Source organism: Anomalospiza imberbis, chromosome 5, assembly GCF_031753505.1.
Source record: "Anomalospiza imberbis isolate Cuckoo-Finch-1a 21T00152 chromosome 5, ASM3175350v1, whole genome shotgun sequence".
NCBI classification, from domain to species: Eukaryota; Metazoa; Chordata; class Aves; order Passeriformes; family Viduidae; genus Anomalospiza; species Anomalospiza imberbis.
In genome coordinates this window covers 67,424,813-67,445,018 of record NC_089685.1, presented here as the reverse complement: position 1 = coordinate 67,445,018, position 20,206 = coordinate 67,424,813, and the positions used below count along the sequence as shown (strand labels likewise).

Genomic DNA, 20,206 nt, shown 5'->3' with positions numbered 1-20,206 from the left:
TCTGCCCACGCAGCCAGCTGCCCACACACACTGAGCTATTACAGCAGTGCTGCATAATGAAGCACTCGCCATTCCAAGGATCTCACCCCCTCACAGTGCAGCAGGGATGCAAAATATGCCACTGCATCCATGTGTTTCCAGAGGCCTGCTCCAAGCCAGAGCACTACCTTCCAAAAATGCAAGGCAAGGCCAGAGAGACTGTGGCAGTTTCCACTAGAAACTGTAGCCTTTCAGCTCCTGATCCAGGGAAAGCCAGGAAAAAGGATGTGTGCACACGCACACACAGCCTCAGCTCCATGTCCTACGGATCAGTGCCCACATCCCAAGCCCCACAATAGTAAAATTGCTTCTTCCTGGAAATAGACATGGAAAACAACAAACAAATAACTGCAGAAAGCTTAACAGCCCTCCCAGCCCCTTAGATAAGAAGCCACACGGGAAGCCACATGTCCCCTAGATACTGCTCAGAGATTGAAAAAAGACATAATTCCCCAGAGGTAACAAGTTATTTTCTTCACTCCTGTCCTCCAACCTGTACTCAGACTGGAAATATGTCCCTCTCAGTTCTGTAAGTGTCCCAAATCTGTCTGACCTAACATCACTTCACTTCTGGGTGTGCTCTGAGACCAACCCTAAAAACCTCTCTTCCTGGTCCCTGCCTCCCGGAGTCCACAGCCTCCATGGTACACATATATAAATCCTGTGCATTGCCCCGTTGTCTGTGAAAAACTTCTGCCTAGGACTGCATAATGATCAGTCCTTGCTTTGACTAAAATGCCCACGCTAACGTGTGGAAAAACGTTCTCCTAGTATGGGTATATTACATCCTTATTATTAGGGGACTCAAATGGAAACAAAGACAGAGATATGAGAGCGTGATGATAAAGCAAAACCCAGTACTTCTCGTGGCTTGCTTAAATGAGAGAAGTCTCATCAAAAGGCAGTGAGCAAATCTAAATCTTAAGGGAACTCAGCTGCTTTCTGCCTATGTGTGACCCTGTGAGTTAACCTCTTCTGATGGTAACCTCTGCTCTGCTTTTGCTTTCACATCTACAGCCTTCTCATAGGATATCAAACTCAGATATATGAGAGACAGGTGACTAAACCTGGTTTGTCAGGTGAAAATCTACCCAAGTATCTGAAGGAAAATGACAGCCAGAGATGTCATTTTATCATTATGACTCATACTGGGCTCTACCTCTGTCTCTCTCTCTCTTTACTTGGACTTGCCCCATGTTAAGTAACCAGGGCTGGATTTACAGCCCTAACTATGTTTGTTCCTTTGCAACAGAGTGGAGGAGAGTGATCCCAGGCTTGGCTGGTGGATGCCAAATGGACAGCAACTGGAACTAAAGGTTCTGTGAATTGTGAGAGCTTGGGCACTCTTCATGGGCTTGTTCCTCTGTTAGGCAGAAGAGAAGGACAGTACTGGGGACAATTTAGGGAAAGAGCTTCTGGGAAGCCAACCTGTGTTGTGCACTGTATACCCAGATGGTCATGCCCTTGAATACGAACAAGCTTCCATGGAGATGGATCTAGACCAAGAGCCTGCCATCACCTGTTCCTGTGAGGAATAACACTGGCTGGGAAATAGAGGAAGGAGTCACTTACATATTAAAGAGGTTCAGTCCAATGCGGTAAAGGCGTTTCCTCATGGTGTCTGTGGAAAGTGTGGGGGACTTGCAGCTGGCTGGGTTCTCGCAGTGGTACCTCGGGAGACTGAGGATCATGGCCTGCAGGGCTTCTTTTGAGGACACCTCAGAGGCTGACTTGGCTGAGGTGGAGGTGCTGCTGCTGCTCAGCTGCTCTGAGTTGTCTGCATTCTCAGACTCCAAGCCTTTGCTTTGTCCCGCCTCATTGCTTGCATCGAACTGGAGCTTCTGCACCACCATCTGATCTGGCTCAGCACTGCTGTCCCCTGTGCCATTAGTACTGACATCCACCTCAGTGGAAGTGAGGCTGTTCTCAGGTAAGCTCTCTGGGGCAGACAGTAGTTCACTGGCTTCTCCCTCCCCTTCTCCTGGGCTTTCTTCGGCCTTGGTAACTGGAGAGAGCCCAGCCTGGTTGCTGCTGCTGAGACAGTTTGCCATGGACACCGAGGTAGATGATGAGACAGAGATGTTCTTGTTGTCAATCTGAACGGTGACATCTCGAAAAGCCATCATGAGAGTGCTGCTGCTCTTCGGTAGAGTATCTGGCAGGAGACCTTCCTCCTTCTCCTGATCCTGTAGCTCAGCCTCTAAGTCTTGGTTTGGCTGCATGGAGCTAGCACTGAAGGTCTCCCTGATCTGGTACGAGCCCCCGTCTTGCAGGGAGCACATGGTCTTCAGGCTCCAGGTGCTGAGGGCATCATCGATGGATTTTGCCAGGGACTGAACTTGTTCTGTGAAGGAGTCCTCCAGCTCAGTTAGCGCCCCACTGATAGTGGCTGGCAAGGATGGGGACCTCACCAGTGGGATGCCTACGAAGTTGTACCCCTCCACCAGGGCTTTCTCCGCGGAGAAGCTCTCTGAGTTCTGGACGCGGACTTTCCTCAGGGAGATGCGGCGTGGCATGCGGCTCTCCAGCAGGGAGTTGCGGATCTTCTCAAAGTTCTTGCTGAGCTGGTACTGCCGGAATGCGGTCTGGATGGTACAAGCTGCCCTGCGAGATACCAGGTGGCCGCCGTATTTGTGTTCTAGCATTTCGATCTGAAAAACAGAGAACAGATACGTTAGGTTTTGCTAATTGCCTCCTGATGGCTTCTGATTGCTCCACTTTCTACACTGATTAGTCTTCAATGACTGTCAAAGGAACTTCTGACACTGAATTAACTTTTCCCTGCAATGCCATGCCACTGATTTCAACAGAAGGTTCCCATTTGGGCATGACTGGCTAAATCATCAGCACCATGAGCTTCCTCACAGCTGTAACGGGATCCTGCCGCCTCCTAGAGTGCCAGACATAAAATCTGGAGCCATCAGGTGCCCTTCCCTTGCAGACTCACTTCTGATGGCCTTTAGGGCAAGTTCATCACTGAAAATACAACGTTCCAGCAACATGTCTTCTTGCTCAGTGGTGCTCTGGTAATGTCAAGCATTATTTCTTGTCTCAGAGTGTTACTAATGCTTCTCCCCTCCTTAGCAACCTTAGGAAATACTCTCACCAAAAGGAGAAATAATTCAGAAAAAGGGAAGAAATTTTCATTTTTAAATGCAGAGGATGCTGGCTTGATCTAGCAGTTAGTGAGAAACATAAACTTCCATATAAGTTAGTGGTGGCTGGGTTTGTTCTGACTTGTGTGTTTTAAAAAGTACTCTGAATTCAAAAGTGTCTTCTTTTTTTGATATCTGAGTTTTTCAGCTGCCAGCCAGCAATGAAAATAAAAATACCCAGAAAAAGAAAGACTCTCAGTTTTGAAAGGTAAGAAAGTCTGAATTTTAAATGTTGAGACAAGATAATAAAAAAAGTAGAAGGAGGATTTACCTGACAAACACATGTAAATACAACACACACCATCTCAACTGGCTTCAGCAAAGCAGGTATGTATGTCGTTCCTGTACTCTAGAATTTAAACTTCCTGGTAATCCCCCCACTCTTCCTCTGCAGCTGGGTATTCACTAACAAGTTCCAGGAGAATGACAGATGATTTGGTTCCAATAAGTGACTGACAGAGGACAAGGGGGATGGTGTGAAGATGAAGGTGGAAGATGGGGTTAAAAGAAAAAAGAAGAATGAACTCAAACTACCTTCACTGAGGTTTAGGCTGAACTATTAGCTATCATTGGCACTTCACAGGGCAGAGTGCAGGTGCAGACTGTAGCATTAATATGTGTCTGCACACATGTAGGAAAACCAAAAAAAGATGAAAGGCAGGACTGAGAGTGCTGGTGAAGTCAGTCCTGAATTAGCAGACGATAAACTGCATCAGTCATGTAGTGAATATAAGCTTGTTAGCAGAACCAAAGGACGAGTTTTACTGACTGCATCCTCATGCCCAGACATACCACTTGTCCCTCACCATGCCTTGTTGGCCCAGTACTCACAGTTTGAAAAGCTGAGCTCCACAAGATCGAAGTGCAAATTGCTTTCACAGTCAAAGTGAGACTGAGGCATGAGCCTCAGCTCACAGAGTCATGTCATGTCACCTGCTTCCTTCTTCTTTTTCATAACATGATGTAAGTTACAGATAAAACCATCAGTGAGGGATGTAGGTACATGTAAAGACCTGGTCTGACAGCTATGAGAAGTGTAAATGACCTCTGGAATCTTTCCAATACTAACTCCTCTGGAAATAGAGGAAGATAATGTGACCTTGGGAGATGACAGGCAGAGAGGAGCAACCTAAGCCCAGCCATTTTGTGCCTGCGCTGGTATCCCGGCTGTGGAGCAAGTACTGGGAGGCTGGCATTTATGGAAGAGAGTGGGATGGGGAGCACATCTGTTCATATTTCCCTCTCTGGACATGAAGCAGGGACCTTTGCCTTGTGCTCAAACATCAGGTAGGCTTCTGTTTTCTGCCTGCCTTGCCCTTGAGCTCACAGTCTGTCCAAGGCAAACATCAAAGTCCAGCACTAAGAAATACCAGCAATTTTCTTAGTGATGGGGTTGGCCACCACAGTTGCAGAGGTAGGTGGCTCAGAGCTCTATTTACCTCTAATTTAAAGAACATTTGCCTAATACTTTCACTGCTGCCTGCCCAGAAATGGTCTGCATAAATGTTGCTAAAAATCACCCCCCCAATAATAATGGGTACAGTGTCATTCACCACAAGACCTGGCAGCAGGCCTTTTGGATAAACAAGGACATCTTAAATCCCACCATAAAACCAACACTCCTGACACATGTCTTTAAAGTTGGCCTGCCTGGAAAGAGACTGAACTGTCCCTTGGCCCATTCCTTCAGGAGGAAGGCTCATGTGAATAAATGTAAATTACACCAATAACCTGCAAAGGCCCAGCCCAGACAGTAATTACTGACAACTGACCGGGAGCACTTAAAATAATGATCTGGTTAATGAAAATGTAGAGCTAATCATGTTAGGAGGGAAAGAGGAACAAATGAGAGGGAGAGAATAACAGTAAATGTAAAATAAAGCAGAAGCAAGAGCCTTATAGTTATCTGAGGTTTCCGAGGAGGTGACAGCCATTCTGAAAACATGAGATTCATATGCTCTGATCTGATTAGAGGCCAAGACAAGATGCCATTGCTGATCTGAAGTAAAAGGCCAGTTTATCTCATGCAAGGACAGTGCAAAAATGGCAGACTTTAATAGCTAGTGAGGAGAGATCCTTCTAAAAGTCCAAAGGAACAGAGCAAGCTGTCAGTACCTTGATAAAAAAAATCACCAACTTTTTGCAGTCCATAAACTCAGTCCTTCCAAAGGACTAAGGCATTAAGGAGCAGAACAAGATCTGAACTGAGAGGACTCCTAGACTCCTCCTCAACTAGTCTGTTTTCTAGCTTATACCAGGGGTGCAAGGCTGGGTTCTGCATGTGATCCACTGCCAACTGGCACCGTCCAAAGCAAGGGGAATCCTACACTATCTTTCAGCAGGCATAACAGGGACAGGGAGTGTTCCAAGGGATGCCTGAGAAGACTGGCAGAGCTATACGCAGCATCTTCATAGAGAGGAGTGTCCTCCCCACCTTTGTTTGGTAGCAGTGGGTCTCTGTCTCTTTTTCTTTGCTGTAGCCCAGACATTTGCTGCTTATTGATGTCTGAGACATGCCAATTTGCTGTCAGATCAAGCTAACTGATAGTCCAAAGGTATTGAGGATTTCACAAAGCTGTAGCCTGTGTTCTTCCTCTCCAGAGGAGGAAAGGGTGTCTGTTAGCACCACAGCAGTCATGGGTAATGGAGATGTAAGTCTGGATGGCTGGAGGAACCTTCTGTTCCCATCTGAGAGCTGAGAAAGGCCAGACATGATTTGCCTTCTCTTGCTCCTAATAAACCCCATGAATTACAAGTAATTGCCTACTTAAAGCTACTCTTCTCTGGGGAATGATCTGACAGCCGGTGCCAAAGGAAGGGAAAAGCAGGAGGGGGATCGGAGGGGATTTCAAAGAATAATTAGCTTAATACATTTCTGGGCCTTAGTATGAACACTCATTCTGAGCAATTGTGGCTGAATTAGAAACGGCTGTGAAATATCCACTGCCATGAGGGATTGCATATGAAGGGAGATTTAACAAGGTCAAGGCAAGCCAAAAGGCAAGGCAAACTACAGGCCTGGATATGGCCAAGCATTTGAGGTGCACACCCCATGTCTTTAGTGCCCATAGGCATAAATTTATAAATCTGCCAGGAGAGACCACGGCCTGATCTTATTCTCAGTTAGCACTGGTTTTCTACCCAGGTTGCCACTGAGCATGGTGATGTGCCACCATGTTATAACCAGAAAAGAATCAGGCTCAGAGACAGAATCTGAGTCACCCAAGGCAATGCATGCATTCCTAATGCATGCATTAGGAATTTTTTCCTTAAAAAATTAGGAAAAAAAAAAAGACATACAAAGCATACATGTCACTCATTCTTAATGCTTCTCCCTCCCTCCAGCCTCTCACAATGGAAGGACATTGCTATAAGAGATATTTGTTAATGGAGTGTTTTCCTCCATCCATGGGACACCTGCTGCCCTTCAGCACAGCCCAAGAGTATGTATGACTGACAGCATGCTTCTCTTTCCTGTGGTCCCCTGCATTTTCCCAAAATTACAATAGAGTCTAAGCACAGGGTAACTTTAGTACTTGAGTCTCTGTTCCAACCTCCCTGCACAGAGTACTTCTGCTCTGTGCACTATTGGAATTCTCTGTTTCATGGGGTGTGGAGCAAGGAGAACCATGAAGCCACGCACCAACTCTCTGGGATGATGCTGAGGGGCAATGACTGGTCCAAGTCTTGCAGAGGAGGCTGCACTTTACCCTTCTTCCTTACTAGCACTCAGTCCTCTCTCGAAAGGTAAATGTGACTTCAATTGTGCAGTGAGACTAAAAATGTCTCCTTGCACCTTTTTCTCTTACTGTGAGTTCCATTCCCGTATTACAAGTCCTGCTATAAGTAGGGTTCTACTGGGACAGCGCTGTGCAGGTCCTATCACCGTTATTCCCAATTAAGGAAACTACCTGATGAGTAAATTGATCGGAATACCTATAAAAACACGTACTAGAGTGGAAAAATTAGTACTCCTCACTGCCTGAAAATCCCCCCTTCCAGAGCTGAAGGCAATTCACTGAAGACATCCATGAGTCTGGAGAGACACACAAATTGTAAGGCCCCTTTGCTGTGAGAAAGGTGGTTTCACCAAGGAGATAGGCTCAGTCCCTGCAAGGTCAGTCCTGCGAGGCACCAGACATTAATGAACAATCAGCTGAGCATGTCTCTCTTGTTCACATGCATCCAGGGCAGATTTGGCGTCTGCTGCAAGAACAATGATATGGCAACATGACCTTAAAGCTAAAATAACACAGGACAGACAGTCCCCAGGACAAACCAGAGCAGCTGTAGGATATTGAAGAGGCTAAGAACATATATAGCAGTCAAGATGTGGCCCACCCTGAAGATATATGTCAGTTAGCTTGTGAAGCCAGTTAATTAGTCTCTCTTATTTTTTTCCTGGTGTGAAGCAAGAATTCTGTCTAATTATACAGTATTTTGAGAAAGACAGAGCTAGAGAGCAAAGAAATCTAGAGCTCAGAAATCTATTGGGTCATTGATCTGACATGTATGTTTAGGGAGAGCATCTGTGCCTTGAGGGAGGTGGTAGAGAGATGTCCCAGAAGTAGCAGCTTCTTCTGTGGAAACCTCATTAGCTGAGACCCTTCAGCTGCAATAGCACAGCTTCCACTGAACTCTCCCCCTGTCAGTTGTCCTCCTCTCCTCACAGACTGCAGGGTCTGCATATCCTACAGTCTCTGATTGAGCTGCCTTCCCAGGGAAAAGGTACAAATTATGCTTTAGGTTCTGTTTTGCACAACAGCTCTCCTGGACTGTAATCTGCAGAGATGAGGAGGGAGGGGACACATTCCAGCTGTGAAGGAGGAGGCCAGCTGCTATTAGCCCCTGTCCCACTGTCTCCTGCTGGGAATCCATCTGGACATGCAGCTAGACATGGGCATGCTTGTGCTCTGGAGCTAGGCTGTAGCCTCAGGCACATAACACAAGGCTTGCAACTTCTAGGACTGAATAATTTTCTCTTAGCCTGGTAAACTTGCCTATCTCTTCAGGATCCTCCTCTGGACTGAGGGCAGTGGTGGCAGCAGTGCACAAACATCATGGTAGATGCTGTGCAGGACACTCATTGAATAAACCCTGCTTCCTCTTGAAAGCTCATGCTAATGCAGAAGTGTGCTGGAGCCTGCCCTGCATGATCCAAGATGGCAAGATGGTTCTTGGAGACTCACCCATGAGGGAGGTAACTTGGAACAACCAGTTGCTGGGAGCCCTATTGACACTGTACACTTGTGAGCAAGGCACTACGCTTGGATGCTGCTGGTCTTGGCTGCCTGCAACCCATCTCTATGCCTATTCTCACAACTGGGTTACTAGGTCCATTTTCGACCACTGAATCCAGGCAACAAGGACCAGATGCCAGCAGGTTTGGGTGAAAGGGTCAAAGTCACAGGTAGGGAATCTACTTCCTCTACCAGCCTCATGTACCCAAAGGGCCAGCTAGACAGGGCAAAAGCTCTAGGTGAACAAAAGGCTAATGTATTTGCTGAAAGTCATTCCACCACAGTGCAAATGCAGTCCCACCCGCCCCATCCCCTTCTCCCACAGCCTGAGGAGGAAGCCTTGGTACCTGTTTATTCTTTAGGTCAAGGGAGAGCTCATAATCGGAGGCAGCCGCATGGGAACACGAGGCCGTCCCTTTGCTGCGCTGCACTCTCACTGGGGAACCCGTGTGGTGGAGGCTCGCCTTCTGCACCAGAGGGGAACACCCCGCTGCCTGCTCTTCTTGGAGCTCCGCATGCTGGGCTTTTAGCGTCAGGGTGTCGGACCTGCCTTCCTGGCCACTCTGTCTGCCGGCCTCCTTCGGATCCTCCGTTTCACACCCGGCTTTCTTGCTTGTGGAACCGCTGGGATCGTCACTGTGAACAAAACGCAACGTTTCGCTTTTTTTATTTGTTTATATTATATTTGATTTATGATCATGTTTATTGGTGTTCTCTATACTTGTTCCCTGAGCTGCGTTTTAAATGTCTAGGGAGCCTGGGCTGTCAGGTGTCTCCTCCAGTGATGGATCAGGATTGGATGTTGATCCAGCCAAAGCTCTGATGCCTCTCTCTCTAAGGGCAGGCACCCCTGTATGAACCAATTCTGTGACTCCTCAAACTGCCTGGTTGCCTCTGTTCCAGATGCTGCAGTTGGAGGAGGTGGAGAGCCAAGGAGGGTGTCATGGCCTGTGGACACCTCTCCTGATGCTGTCGAGCCAGGGACGGACAAAATGACTCGTACGATTTCAGAAGGCAAATGAGCGTTTATTCAAAAGCACCTCTCTCTTTTATAGAGAACATTGTGAACATTAGTTCCATTGGTCTTAAAGTAAAAACATTTCACCTGATTGGTACACCGGACTCAGGTCAGTGTGGCAGAACATATCTACAAACAATATGAACGGAAAGCAAGATAATAGATTGTTTACATTCCTCTTGGACTTTTTCCCAGGCTTAGCCTGGCAGAAATCTTTCTCTTCTTTTCTCTGACTGAACTGAGAATATCCACACTCTCCTGCCCTTTGGAGCAGCTGACAATCACCCCTGTGCACTTGCCGTCTACTGCTCAGCATCTCTGCACATCCCAAGTCCCATCTGGCATGGAGCCTGGATCCCAAGGAACCAGTTTTCCCTTGGAGTTCCTAAGGGCATGTGGGAAATGGGGCAGTGGCAGCTGAATGTTGCTGAGTTTCCAGAGAAACTCATGGAGAGCTGAGAATATAAAGGGGCAACAGGGCCAGCCAGCCCTGAGATCCTGACCTTTAAAGAGTGTCTGCAATACAGCCATAGCAGACTGCAGAGCTTCCATGAAAGAAGTTGCTTCTTTCTCACCCACAAATTGCCACTGAGATCTTGTGGAGAAAGTTCTCTTTTCTCCTGTCAGCCACAGCAGCAGCTGTGTGAAACCAGGACCTGACAACACTGCACCCTAAGAGATGGGACATCTTGCTCCAGGCAGATGGGATTGGCATATGTCTGATCCATTGAAGTGATGAGGAAGTCTGTACTTAACCCTTCTTGCCAAGAATATTCCAAAATCATCCAATTTCAAACAAGATTTTGTTGTCCCAGGGTTCTGTTTGAACCATGAGAGTGTTTTCATTGTTACCTTAGCCTCCTTCTTGTGGCCACTGAGGAATAATTTATGATTTCCAAGAGTGTGCAAGCCTCAATGGACTCTGGCTGCTACTGCACCAAGTCCATCAGACACAGTTCCACTGGCTTCCAAGGGATGAGCATTCAGCTGAGAACAATATCCAGTTTGGATATAATTACTACAGAACCAATGCATTTAATTTCACTGAAACCAAGGATGTGTATTGCCTCCCATACTGAAATGCTATTTAATTTTTAAATTCACTTCTGAAACATATCTCTTTCTCTTGGATTTGCTTCACATAAAACCAGTTCTGCTATCAACTAGATAATAAATAATTTTATGATTGGTGTGGGTGTCAGAGCAAAAAGTGGGAAATGAGACATGATTTTATGTAGTGCCCAAATTACTTAGAAGCATTTAAGTCCCATTTTCAAAAGTGCTGTATGTCCTTAAAAGTCCAAATCTTCTAGCTGTAAATAAACTGCCTCCTAAGCCTCTGAGCACTTTTGCACACTTACTAGTACTTTAAAAGGAAGTTTATTCTCTCCAATGTCAGCTTTTCTGTTCAATAGATTAACAATCAAAATTAGAAATATTCCCGCAGTTTCTAAGAGGGCTCCAAATCTGATAAGCAAGACACTACCACAACTTCAGAATTAAGAAAGATGAAGGATTTAAATTTAGAAAGTTTCTTCTTTTATACACATGCCTATAGTCACCAGTTAGACTTAAAAAATAAATTCACAGAACTTACACAAATGCTCGTACATAAATGCTATATAACCAGCTTTGTCAAAGAGTATTAAAATGACATATTTTCATAATCATCAGTCATGAAATACATTAAAATGAAGCATAAAACTGTTCTTTTAAGTTGAACACCTTTTCAAAGTTTGCATTGTTCTATTCCTGATGCTACATTTTTTCCTACACCTTTTTAACTCCTTATTTTTAATTCTTTCTATTCTATGTCTATCCACATTGCAGGAAATCTTACTAAAGGACTTTTCCCTTACATATCTCACTGTAACATTTTTATTGGCAGCCCCTGTACTGTTCATTCTGATTTTAATCAGCAAAGCAGCAATTTTTATCCTCAGCCTAAGGGAAAATCAGGTGACATAGATTTGATCACAGTTTCGTTGAAGTGCATGGCAAAATCTTCCTGAGCATTTCAGTGGGATCTGGACTGTGCCCTATAAAGCAATTTCAGCTGGATGCATAAGCTCTCATTCAGCAAGACATACACTCCAAATTGCTCAGCTGAGTCAAGGTCACAGTACCCAGTGTGCTACGCAGACCTTCTCTAGGGCAGGTCAGGGCCCGAGGCAGTCAGATGGAGAGCTCGCCTTCCGCTGACTTCCCTTGGAGCCTGAATGGACTCTAAATGCCAGCAAATATTCCCTGACATGATGGTCCTCTAAACACTGGCATATGCACTTAGCTCTGTTTTTCTGAGAGCACTGGCTGGTCTGGGTAGAACATGGAGGGTGTTAAGAGTTTGCAGCACTCAGTCCCGCTGCTCTGTAGGAGGGTCTCTTGTGGGTGCATCTCTCCACTTGGTCTCCTGTCACAGTGTAGAGCCTGAGTGAGTAACATTCACAGGATATCCTGCATCCACTGGCAATATAAGAGGCTTTGTAGAATCAGACTGACCTAGACCAGGAGGGAAGGCTGGAGGTGTCTCTTCCAACTCCCTGCTCAAAGAAGGGCCATTTTCAGAGGCAGATGAAGTTAAGCTGGGCCTTTTCCAGGCAGCTCTTAAGTATTTCTAGACATTAAGCTTCCCCAGGCTCTCTCCCCAGCCTAGACCCATCAATTTGTGTTCCAGCAACACTGTAAGAGTGCTGGTCTCCAGCCCTGCCAGAGCTTTCCCCTTTATATGGCCATGGACACACATGATCTGGACCCTGAAGACTGACTCCTTAACTCGACCTTGGTTTTGCCACAACACCACGGACCTACTAATGACTGGGTTCTGTCTGACCCTAGGTACCCTCACCACACCCAATTCTGACCCTGGCGAATGAGGCCCAGGGTGTTGGACCAACCCAAATTGCTCAAGAAGCCTCCTTTAACCTCATTAGGCATTTAAGTTATTCTTCAAGACACAGGAGGGCCCTAAGATTGGAAGGACTATTCAGCATTACTGAGGCCCCTAAAGACTCTGTGCTGGGATAAGGACATCAGCGACGCACACATACATATTAACCTTGCCTTCCTCCTCCATGCATGCTCTGAGCCCAGTGGACACAGCCATACAGAATGGATTGTGCTTATGCGTGGAATTTCCTCAGGGTCAAAATTCGGTCAAATCAAAATCAGATTCCATTGGAGGACTCAAAGGCATTTTTCAGCTAGATGTTTTTATGCTAAATATAAAATTTTTAACCCCATGCTGGTTTGGCTGTGGTGCTATCCAGGATGCAATAGCAAACACTCTTGCTGAAGTGGGAATAGTTTCTACATGTACTGTTGTGGGGAAAAGAAATTCATCAAAATGGCTGAACTATTGAACCATTTTTAAGTTCTTTGAGTGTGAAAAAAATCTGGGGAAAAAAAAAAAACAGCCAGACATTTAATCTTTGAATAAACCTGTGAAATTTCAGCTTCAGCAGTAAACTTCAGTGACTTTTAAGCAGTGGAAAAAAGGGAGTAAAGACTGATTAGCAGTCTGAACGTTACCATTACAGCCCTATGGTTCCACTTACCAAACCTGTATTTTTCCCAGATTTACTCTCATCTTGAACCTGTTTATGAGGAAGTGTTTTGGGAAGGCCTGTTCTTGGTTTTCTAGTAGCAATGACTGATGATGCCGCAAATAAGAAATAAAATACACTGCTAAAGAACAAAACTGATGCTACAGTGAAATAAATAAAAACTTAACAAGCTTGACATTTTTCCTCTGTCCTGAGTGACACAGCTGATTTGCATTGGTAGGACACAGGGTTTTTTAACAAAAGAAGGCTCAAGAGCTATTATGGTCACAGTAACAAAAAAACCAAACAGTAAGGAGAGTAAGGAGGGGAAGGATAGAAAATATACCATGAAAGATCTCTGGGGAAAAAAATGTTATTATGCAAATTAGGAGGATTCACTCGCTTTCCCTTGGCCAGTGAGCAGTCAGACTCCCTGGCAGTGGGATGAAAGAGAATGGAGCTATTGCACATACTGTTTCTTGGCTGAGAAAATTGATCTAACCACCTGTAATAATTAAAAGTCCCACACAGAGTCTAAGGTGTGAATCCCAAAGTCCCAGCCAAACTCCAAATAGGTCAATTTAGTCTGAATACCAGCATCACCCCTGCAGTTTCAGCTGTAGTAAGTGTTCTTTACTTGCTGTCCTCAAGTATCATATGTCACCATTATTCACAGCTTTTACAGTCATACAATCAGGTGGAGAAGGTTTGTAATTTCTTTGAATTCTGTTTGATTAAAATTTGCAATATTAATGTAAATCGCTTGTAATCAGGTAAAAAGGAAAACTACAAATTCAGCTGTTCTCTTCTTCCTAGATGTTCCTACATGACTTTTATGACCCATAACCAGCCTAGTCACTGTTACAAATAGATTCCATCTGCTGTGAAAAACATCTCTCATGTTTCAGGTATGTCCTGTTCATTTGCACAGTTTACTTGTATATGCCTGCTGCAGACAGGTTTGTTAACAGAAATGGTTACTACACACAATCTGACTCAGGGCTTATATAAAGTACTATCCCCAGTCTAGCATTTCAAAACAGGGATATCAGGGTTGTGAGCTGAATCCCAGTGCTTGTTTCAAGAAGGCAGGATGGTAAAAAAGCTCTCACTGAGACAATTCAGACGGAACCCATAACTATTTTTATCTAGCATAAGTAAATCAGACTTCTGATACTTAGCTTTTATGTGCAGGTTTCTTGGGAAGATTTTTATATAAGGATTAGAGTAAGGGAAGGATGAAGGGAGAAGATGGAGGAGAAATGTCATAATAGTGAGGGGTTTTTTATTATTTCCTTTTTTCTCTCTCCCTGCTTTTATGGAAGCATAAAGACCAAATCAGTGACACTAAATTATCGAGCCAGAAAAGCGATATGCCCATTTTTAGCCGTATCAACTCCACATGTCCACACAGAACTGTTGTGTCACTGTCTGTCCTTGGACAGATACAACTGCTTTGCATTTGCTACAGCATCAGGATGTTGCACTTCCTTGCACACTCCTCATCACCTCTTTGCTGCTGGAAATACATGTTTCCAGCTGGGAAAGGATCTGTGCTTCTAATTGACAACTGTGGAGATGAACCATGGTTATCTATTGGATCTTGAATGTCAGGCTTAGACATTCCCATACTTCATGACTTGAGAAACAACACCCAGCCCCTTCCCCTCAAACATCTCAAGGCCATTTCAAGGCAGACCTGCAGGCAGGAAGACACAAGTTGGATGCTCCAGACGTTACATTCCATTGCACCACTGTCAAATACCAGAATCAGTTCACGGTCTGAGAGGAACTTTCAGAGCTCTCAGAAAAGTGTTTGCAGGGTGGCTGAGTAACTAAACAGGGCTCAAGGACCAGAAGAGCTATTCTTCTCAAGGACAATAATGTTAGTCCTGTAAGAAATTAAAACTGAGCTTTCTCGCTGATCACTCCAGAGCTACAGAGCTCCCATGTGGTCATCACACAAAACTCATCTCTTTCCACCTTCTCTCCTTTTACAACAAGAAAAAAATTTGCACATAAATAAGAGCAATAACAGAGTAATACCAAATAGCAGTCCTTCCTCTGGATTTGGTGGGTAGTTTAAGAAACCAGTCACTGAAGAAGTGAATGTTCTCATTGCCAGGTTGTGCAAAACGGTCTAGCTAATCATACAGAAGGAAGCTAGGGCTGTGAGATGTTACAAAAGTACTGCAGAGGCTGATCTTAGCTCTTTTTTTTGTCTCTGTGTCACTCCAGGAGAAGACCATATTTCTGTTTCCCATATATAACTTACCAAATGCCTTCTTCATAGTATTCAAGGTCAGCGAGCAGGATTGTGACCTGTAACTGAGGCAAAGACTACCTGGACTAGTTGTGAAAGACCACAGATGTTATGCATCCATTTCACAGTGCTCCTTATGAGGATTGGTTGGTTATAGTACATATACTGTTCATAAATTGCTGTAAGTGATTAATGGCCTGATTAATTGCCTCTCATGGCCTTAGACTTATATGTGATTTCAAAGCTTCAGAGATAGCAGAATAAAAAAAAAACCTTACAAAGTACCATATAGAGAATTAGAAAGAGTTCACTAGTTAATGTGAGTAGAATGGAGTCCAGAACCCAAGTCTGCAAGACCCTGTGCTTCCTCTGTCTTTCCTAAGCTTCCCTGCTCAGAAAAACACCCAAAAAAGCACCAACAACAAAAAAACAACTGCTGACTTAGCACGGTCCAAAGTGCCTTTTCAGTTTATTTCACTTCAGTGTTCCCTGAGGATACCCGTGACATGTGGTGAATGGGTTCATCAGAATTCAATGAAAAAAAAAATGGCTGAGACAGTCTTGGTAATATATTATGGGATCTTTTCAAGGTTCAGAGATTTCTGACATGCAGGGGGCCTGAGTGCAAAAGAATTGCTTCTGATTTGCTTATAAGTTCAAATTTTAGAGCGATTTGGAGGCAATGCTCTCTGGGAGCCTGCTGAAACTGATGGAAGGCAAAGGTCTCTCCTGCCAGAAAGGCAGGGAACTTGGAACTTGATCTTGGCAAACCATCCCCTGTCAGCCAAGCTGCAGCTTTCTCAGACAGTCTCCCCCAACAAAGACAAATACAGGAACAAGATTCTGATTTTGTCTACATTCACATAACACCTTGCAAAGCAGTGGCATCAAGCCATCTCCTCACACTAGTTTTACCCAGGAGGAATTAATGGTAATTAGCCAAGATCATTACCCATCCCAGAATATATTACTTATTTCATAAAAGGTCTGGCACACACACCTGTAAAATAGAATTGACAGTATGGTACAGTAAATATATTGGAAATCAATTAAATTTAACATCCTTTAGCACAGACTGAACCAGGCAATATCTTTTCAGCATCACTTGAAGTTTTTTTGGTGAGATGTACATTAAGCAGACAGAGAATGCAATAATACTAGCAAGACCCTCCTGTCCCACAGGGACCAACATGCTAAAGTCAGAGCCTTCATTTCAGATTTAGTCTTTAAACTTGATCCCCATGTGCTGTGCAATTCCCACATTGTTGTGTTGTTGTGCCTTTTGCTACAGAACAGCACTACAGGAACAAAATGTTTCTGAAGCACCCCATGCCATCCCGGTGCAAGGATGATTGTCCAGGTGTCAGACTGGGCTGGCTACCAGTCTGAGGGCCTGGCTCCCCACGACAAATTTCATCTACCAGAGGACTAATGCTTTTCCAAGAGGACAGACAGGCTCCTCCAGAGGGTGGCTTGGAATAACTAAGGCTGCTCTCACTTTATGAGAAGTGGTGTTCATGGTACAAGGCTGGCTGTTCTGGGTGGTGTGGATGGCTGTCATAGTTTCTTTCTTACAGTTGTTACATGTGTCTGGATGATACCTCAGAATGGCCCTTGGGCCACCTCTCTGGCACACCACTCTTTCCTATTCCCATCCACGCCTCCTGTTTCACCAGCTGCAGAGCACAAGGCTCAGCTTAGGAAGTGGAGTCCCTTTCTGAGCTGCCTGTCACACCTTGGGGCTTGGCACCCCGGGCTGGTTGCTGCGCTGTCTCTGCAGGTTAGACACAAGTCCCACAGCCTGGCACTGCAGACAAGGTTACTTGTGGCTGCTTTGAACAGGGCACTTGTGCTTCACTGAGGTGTGAAGAGCACCAAGTGGACACTGAAGGCAAAGGAGGTCCTCCTCTGTATGGTTTAATTACTTTTATTTTAACCCCAGACCTCTCTTGCTTCTGCAATGTTTGGTAAACATGACCTTTTAGAGAAAGAAAAAACAGATGGCACCCTGCATTAGTGTTACTGCCCACTCAGCACCCCAGGAAAGAGAAACTTGGCTTCTCAGCAGCAGTCTTTCTGCCACTTTGAGTCAGATCTCTTGGCTTCTCATCCCTGAGGCAGGTTTGAACATCACCAAATTCGCTGACAAAAGCCTGCCGGTGCAATCATGCAGAAGATAGAATTTCACTGCTAAAATGAGATGAATTCAGGGCTGGGAGGCAGCAGAGCCTCTACAAGGCAAGGAAAGCTTGCATATCCCTCAGCCCATTGCTCTCTCAATCCAGCAATGAGCTGGGTGAGGGACACAGCTCTTGGCATTTATAGACCTGGGCAAGGGCTTCTGTAGTCTTCTTTTTCTACCTGCTGTGGTGGTCTCTAGGTGGGACTGTACCTCTGGGCTCCTTCCTAAGGAATCGGGGTAATTGATTTGTCAAGGCAGAGAGTGAGCCACTTCCCAGGTAGATCTTGGTGTAACTTAGATACATTTTGTTTCTGTTCTCAAGTATCTCAGCTATTTAATCTCTTGTGATTACTGCATCCCAGTAGAAGGTCACTGCTTGTGTCAAACCAAACAGAAAGAAGCCTTGCTCTCCTCAACATAAAGAGGAACACAGCCATAAACCACCCCCCCCCCCCAATACAGACAATGCAAACAGCATTCACTGACTTTATCCAGATTTTAACTTTGCCACTGTGTTCAGATCTAGAGACTTGCACTGCCCTTTGGCTGAAGACCAAGATAGAAACAGCATGGTTAGCATTCCTTCCTCCTTTCCCCAATGCAGTGACCAACTCCCACAGCCTTATGCAGTAGGCACAAAGCTCTACTTTTCCAGGTTTTAACTTATTTTGTCTCTGCTGCTTCCTTACACTCTGATCCACTTCATGTCACATTTCTTCCCTGAGGCACCATTTCTTTTTCTCTATATTTTTTAAATTCCCAGTTGGAAAACAGAATGACTTAGCAACTTACACATTTGGCCACATAGGCTCATGTTTCCCTATGGCACCTCAACTTTTCTTACCTATAAGGAATGGAAATTATTCCTACCCCTATTCTCTGTACTCAGACATGGAACTTTTGGGGCAATATCATAAAAAAACCATGAAGTTTGCCTAGACTCAACCAATCCTACTGTGTTGTTGAGCAGTATCCTGGCTGTTGTTATAAATGGCTTTATTCCTGTGGATTGCACCTTCCTCAGTGGAGGATCTAGCCCAGTATGCTCTATTTTAGGACGTTCTGTATAATCCTTATCTGCTGCAGTTGTGCTGTAACAGCACAGCAATATTTTTCACAACACCATTCTGGTTTGTGCATCTCCACTGACCCTCTCACATCAGTGCATTCTGGGAAATTACAAGAATTGGTTATATTTTGCCAATGACCTCTGGAGGCATGTGGAAAAAAGCACTAGTAGTGTATACATAGGGTAGCCCATCTCCATCTTCTCTCTTTCTGCAAAAGAGGGAATGAGAGAGATTGCAGTCAACCCAGACACACTGACAACAATAACAGCATCATAACCTGCTTACAGGAAAGCAGCATTGTACCAGTGTGGGAGACAACAAAGGTGACACACAGCTCTAACCACCAGGCAATTCGTTTCAGGTAGGATGATGGTACAATCTGTGTGTGTCTAAAGAATCGATGTGTCAAGCAGAAGTTGTTAAAAGTTAGTGGAACACACTTCCAAGTGCTATGGCCAGAATTAGGTTTCACAGTCTCAGAAGAAAAATCTCACTGAACTCAGATCCTGTTTATGATGCTTTTCTTCAGGATGATGTTTTCTCACAGAAGATGGACTAGTCTCCAGCTGTTCTGCAGTTTTTGAACAGGTGAGACAACAGTTCAAAATACTTCCCAGCTTGTTTTCATGCACTCCCTCAGCTATCTACTTCTGTTCGCAAATTCAAAGTGGCCTGAGCAGCTGTACAGTGTGCTCCTCTTCAGCATTTCAGACTCTTCAGTTCTTCCTGAAGCATGTTAAAATCTGCCAGGGCCACATGTAGGAGAAGGAATTCTAGTGCACGGAGATGTTTTTCCAAAGGGAGAGCTTAGTGTATCCAAGCACAGATCCTGTTCCATAGGGGTGACCAGAAGATGAACCTTCATAGAAGTGAGTTAGTGTTGCAGAGCACCAAAAAGACAAAGGCCTTTGGATTGGCATCGCGCTACAAGAAAATGTGCAATAAAAGGCCAGAGTCTCATTGTGTCACAGCCAAAGAATGCTGGCATGAACAGGATTATTCCAGCCAAGGGTCCTGCTCATTTATCTTCTGCTCATATTTTCTTGTTCCCTGCAGTTCCTTCTTTCATTTACACTATTTTTTATCTTCCTGCTTTCCTGCTCCTTCTCTCCTGTTATTCTTCTTCTCTGTATAGTATGTTTGCCATCCATTTTTTTATAGTAGCACTGTTACATTTGTTAGGATGAGTCTCTCTCCCTTTTTTTTCTCCTTGCCTCTTTTTTTCCATCTCTTTGCCCTATCTGTCTCTGTCTTGAAAGCCGTTAACAAGCATGTGGACAGAGGGTCCACAGAAAACACCTGTCAAGTTCAACAGAGCATATCTTGATGGACCAAAGGTCTGGAATGGCTCCATTTTGAGGGTGGGTGCATCTTGACTGATGCAAATCAGGTCAGATGATATTAGCAGAAGATTAGGATGAATGGTGTGAGCTCCACCATAGTCCATCTGCAGTTACCTTACAAAGCATCTGTGCCCATTTTCTAGTGTTAGATACAGGGCGATTTCCAAGGCTGACACAGCTTCTTCCCATGCATGTCTGTAGCATTACCACACAGAAAACACAGGATAGAGCAGATGTTTATATTGCATTCCCCTGGTACCAAAAAGCTGCCATGGTATGGACAAAAAATTCTTTGCAGTACAGGAGAGAGAGCATGAGGATCATCTGCAAGCCAGAGTGAATTGCCCGGTATTA

General features: G+C 44.8%; 1 protein-coding gene and 1 long non-coding RNA gene across 6 annotated transcripts in view; one reads left to right on the top strand and one right to left on the bottom strand.

Annotated features, from left to right (window-relative positions):
- IQSEC3 (IQ motif and Sec7 domain ArfGEF 3) overlaps nucleotides 1–20,206 on the bottom strand; it is a 97,588-nt gene that overhangs the window by 29,493 nt on the left and 47,889 nt on the right. For all 4 annotated transcript variants that reach the window (XM_068191721.1, XM_068191725.1, XM_068191723.1 and 1 more), the window contains exons 3-4: nucleotides 8,782–9,070; nucleotides 1,612–2,690 (exon numbers count right to left, since the gene is read on the bottom strand). In XM_068191721.1, coding sequence (XP_068047822.1) covers nucleotides 1,612–2,690; nucleotides 8,782–9,070 — 1,368 coding nt within the window. The remainder of the gene's footprint in view (nucleotides 1–1,611; nucleotides 2,691–8,781; nucleotides 9,071–20,206) is intronic.
- The window catches only part of LOC137474817 (uncharacterized), a 55,471-nt gene that overhangs the window by 19,018 nt on the left and 16,247 nt on the right, over nucleotides 1–20,206 (top strand). The window contains exons 1-2 of one of the 2 annotated variants that reach the window (XR_010999511.1): nucleotides 3,468–3,521; nucleotides 13,811–13,902. This is a non-coding gene — a long non-coding RNA (uncharacterized lncRNA). Of the gene's footprint in view, nucleotides 1–3,467; nucleotides 3,522–13,810; nucleotides 13,903–20,206 lie in introns of those variants that run through there. The other variant, XR_010999510.1, reaches the window with a different exon arrangement.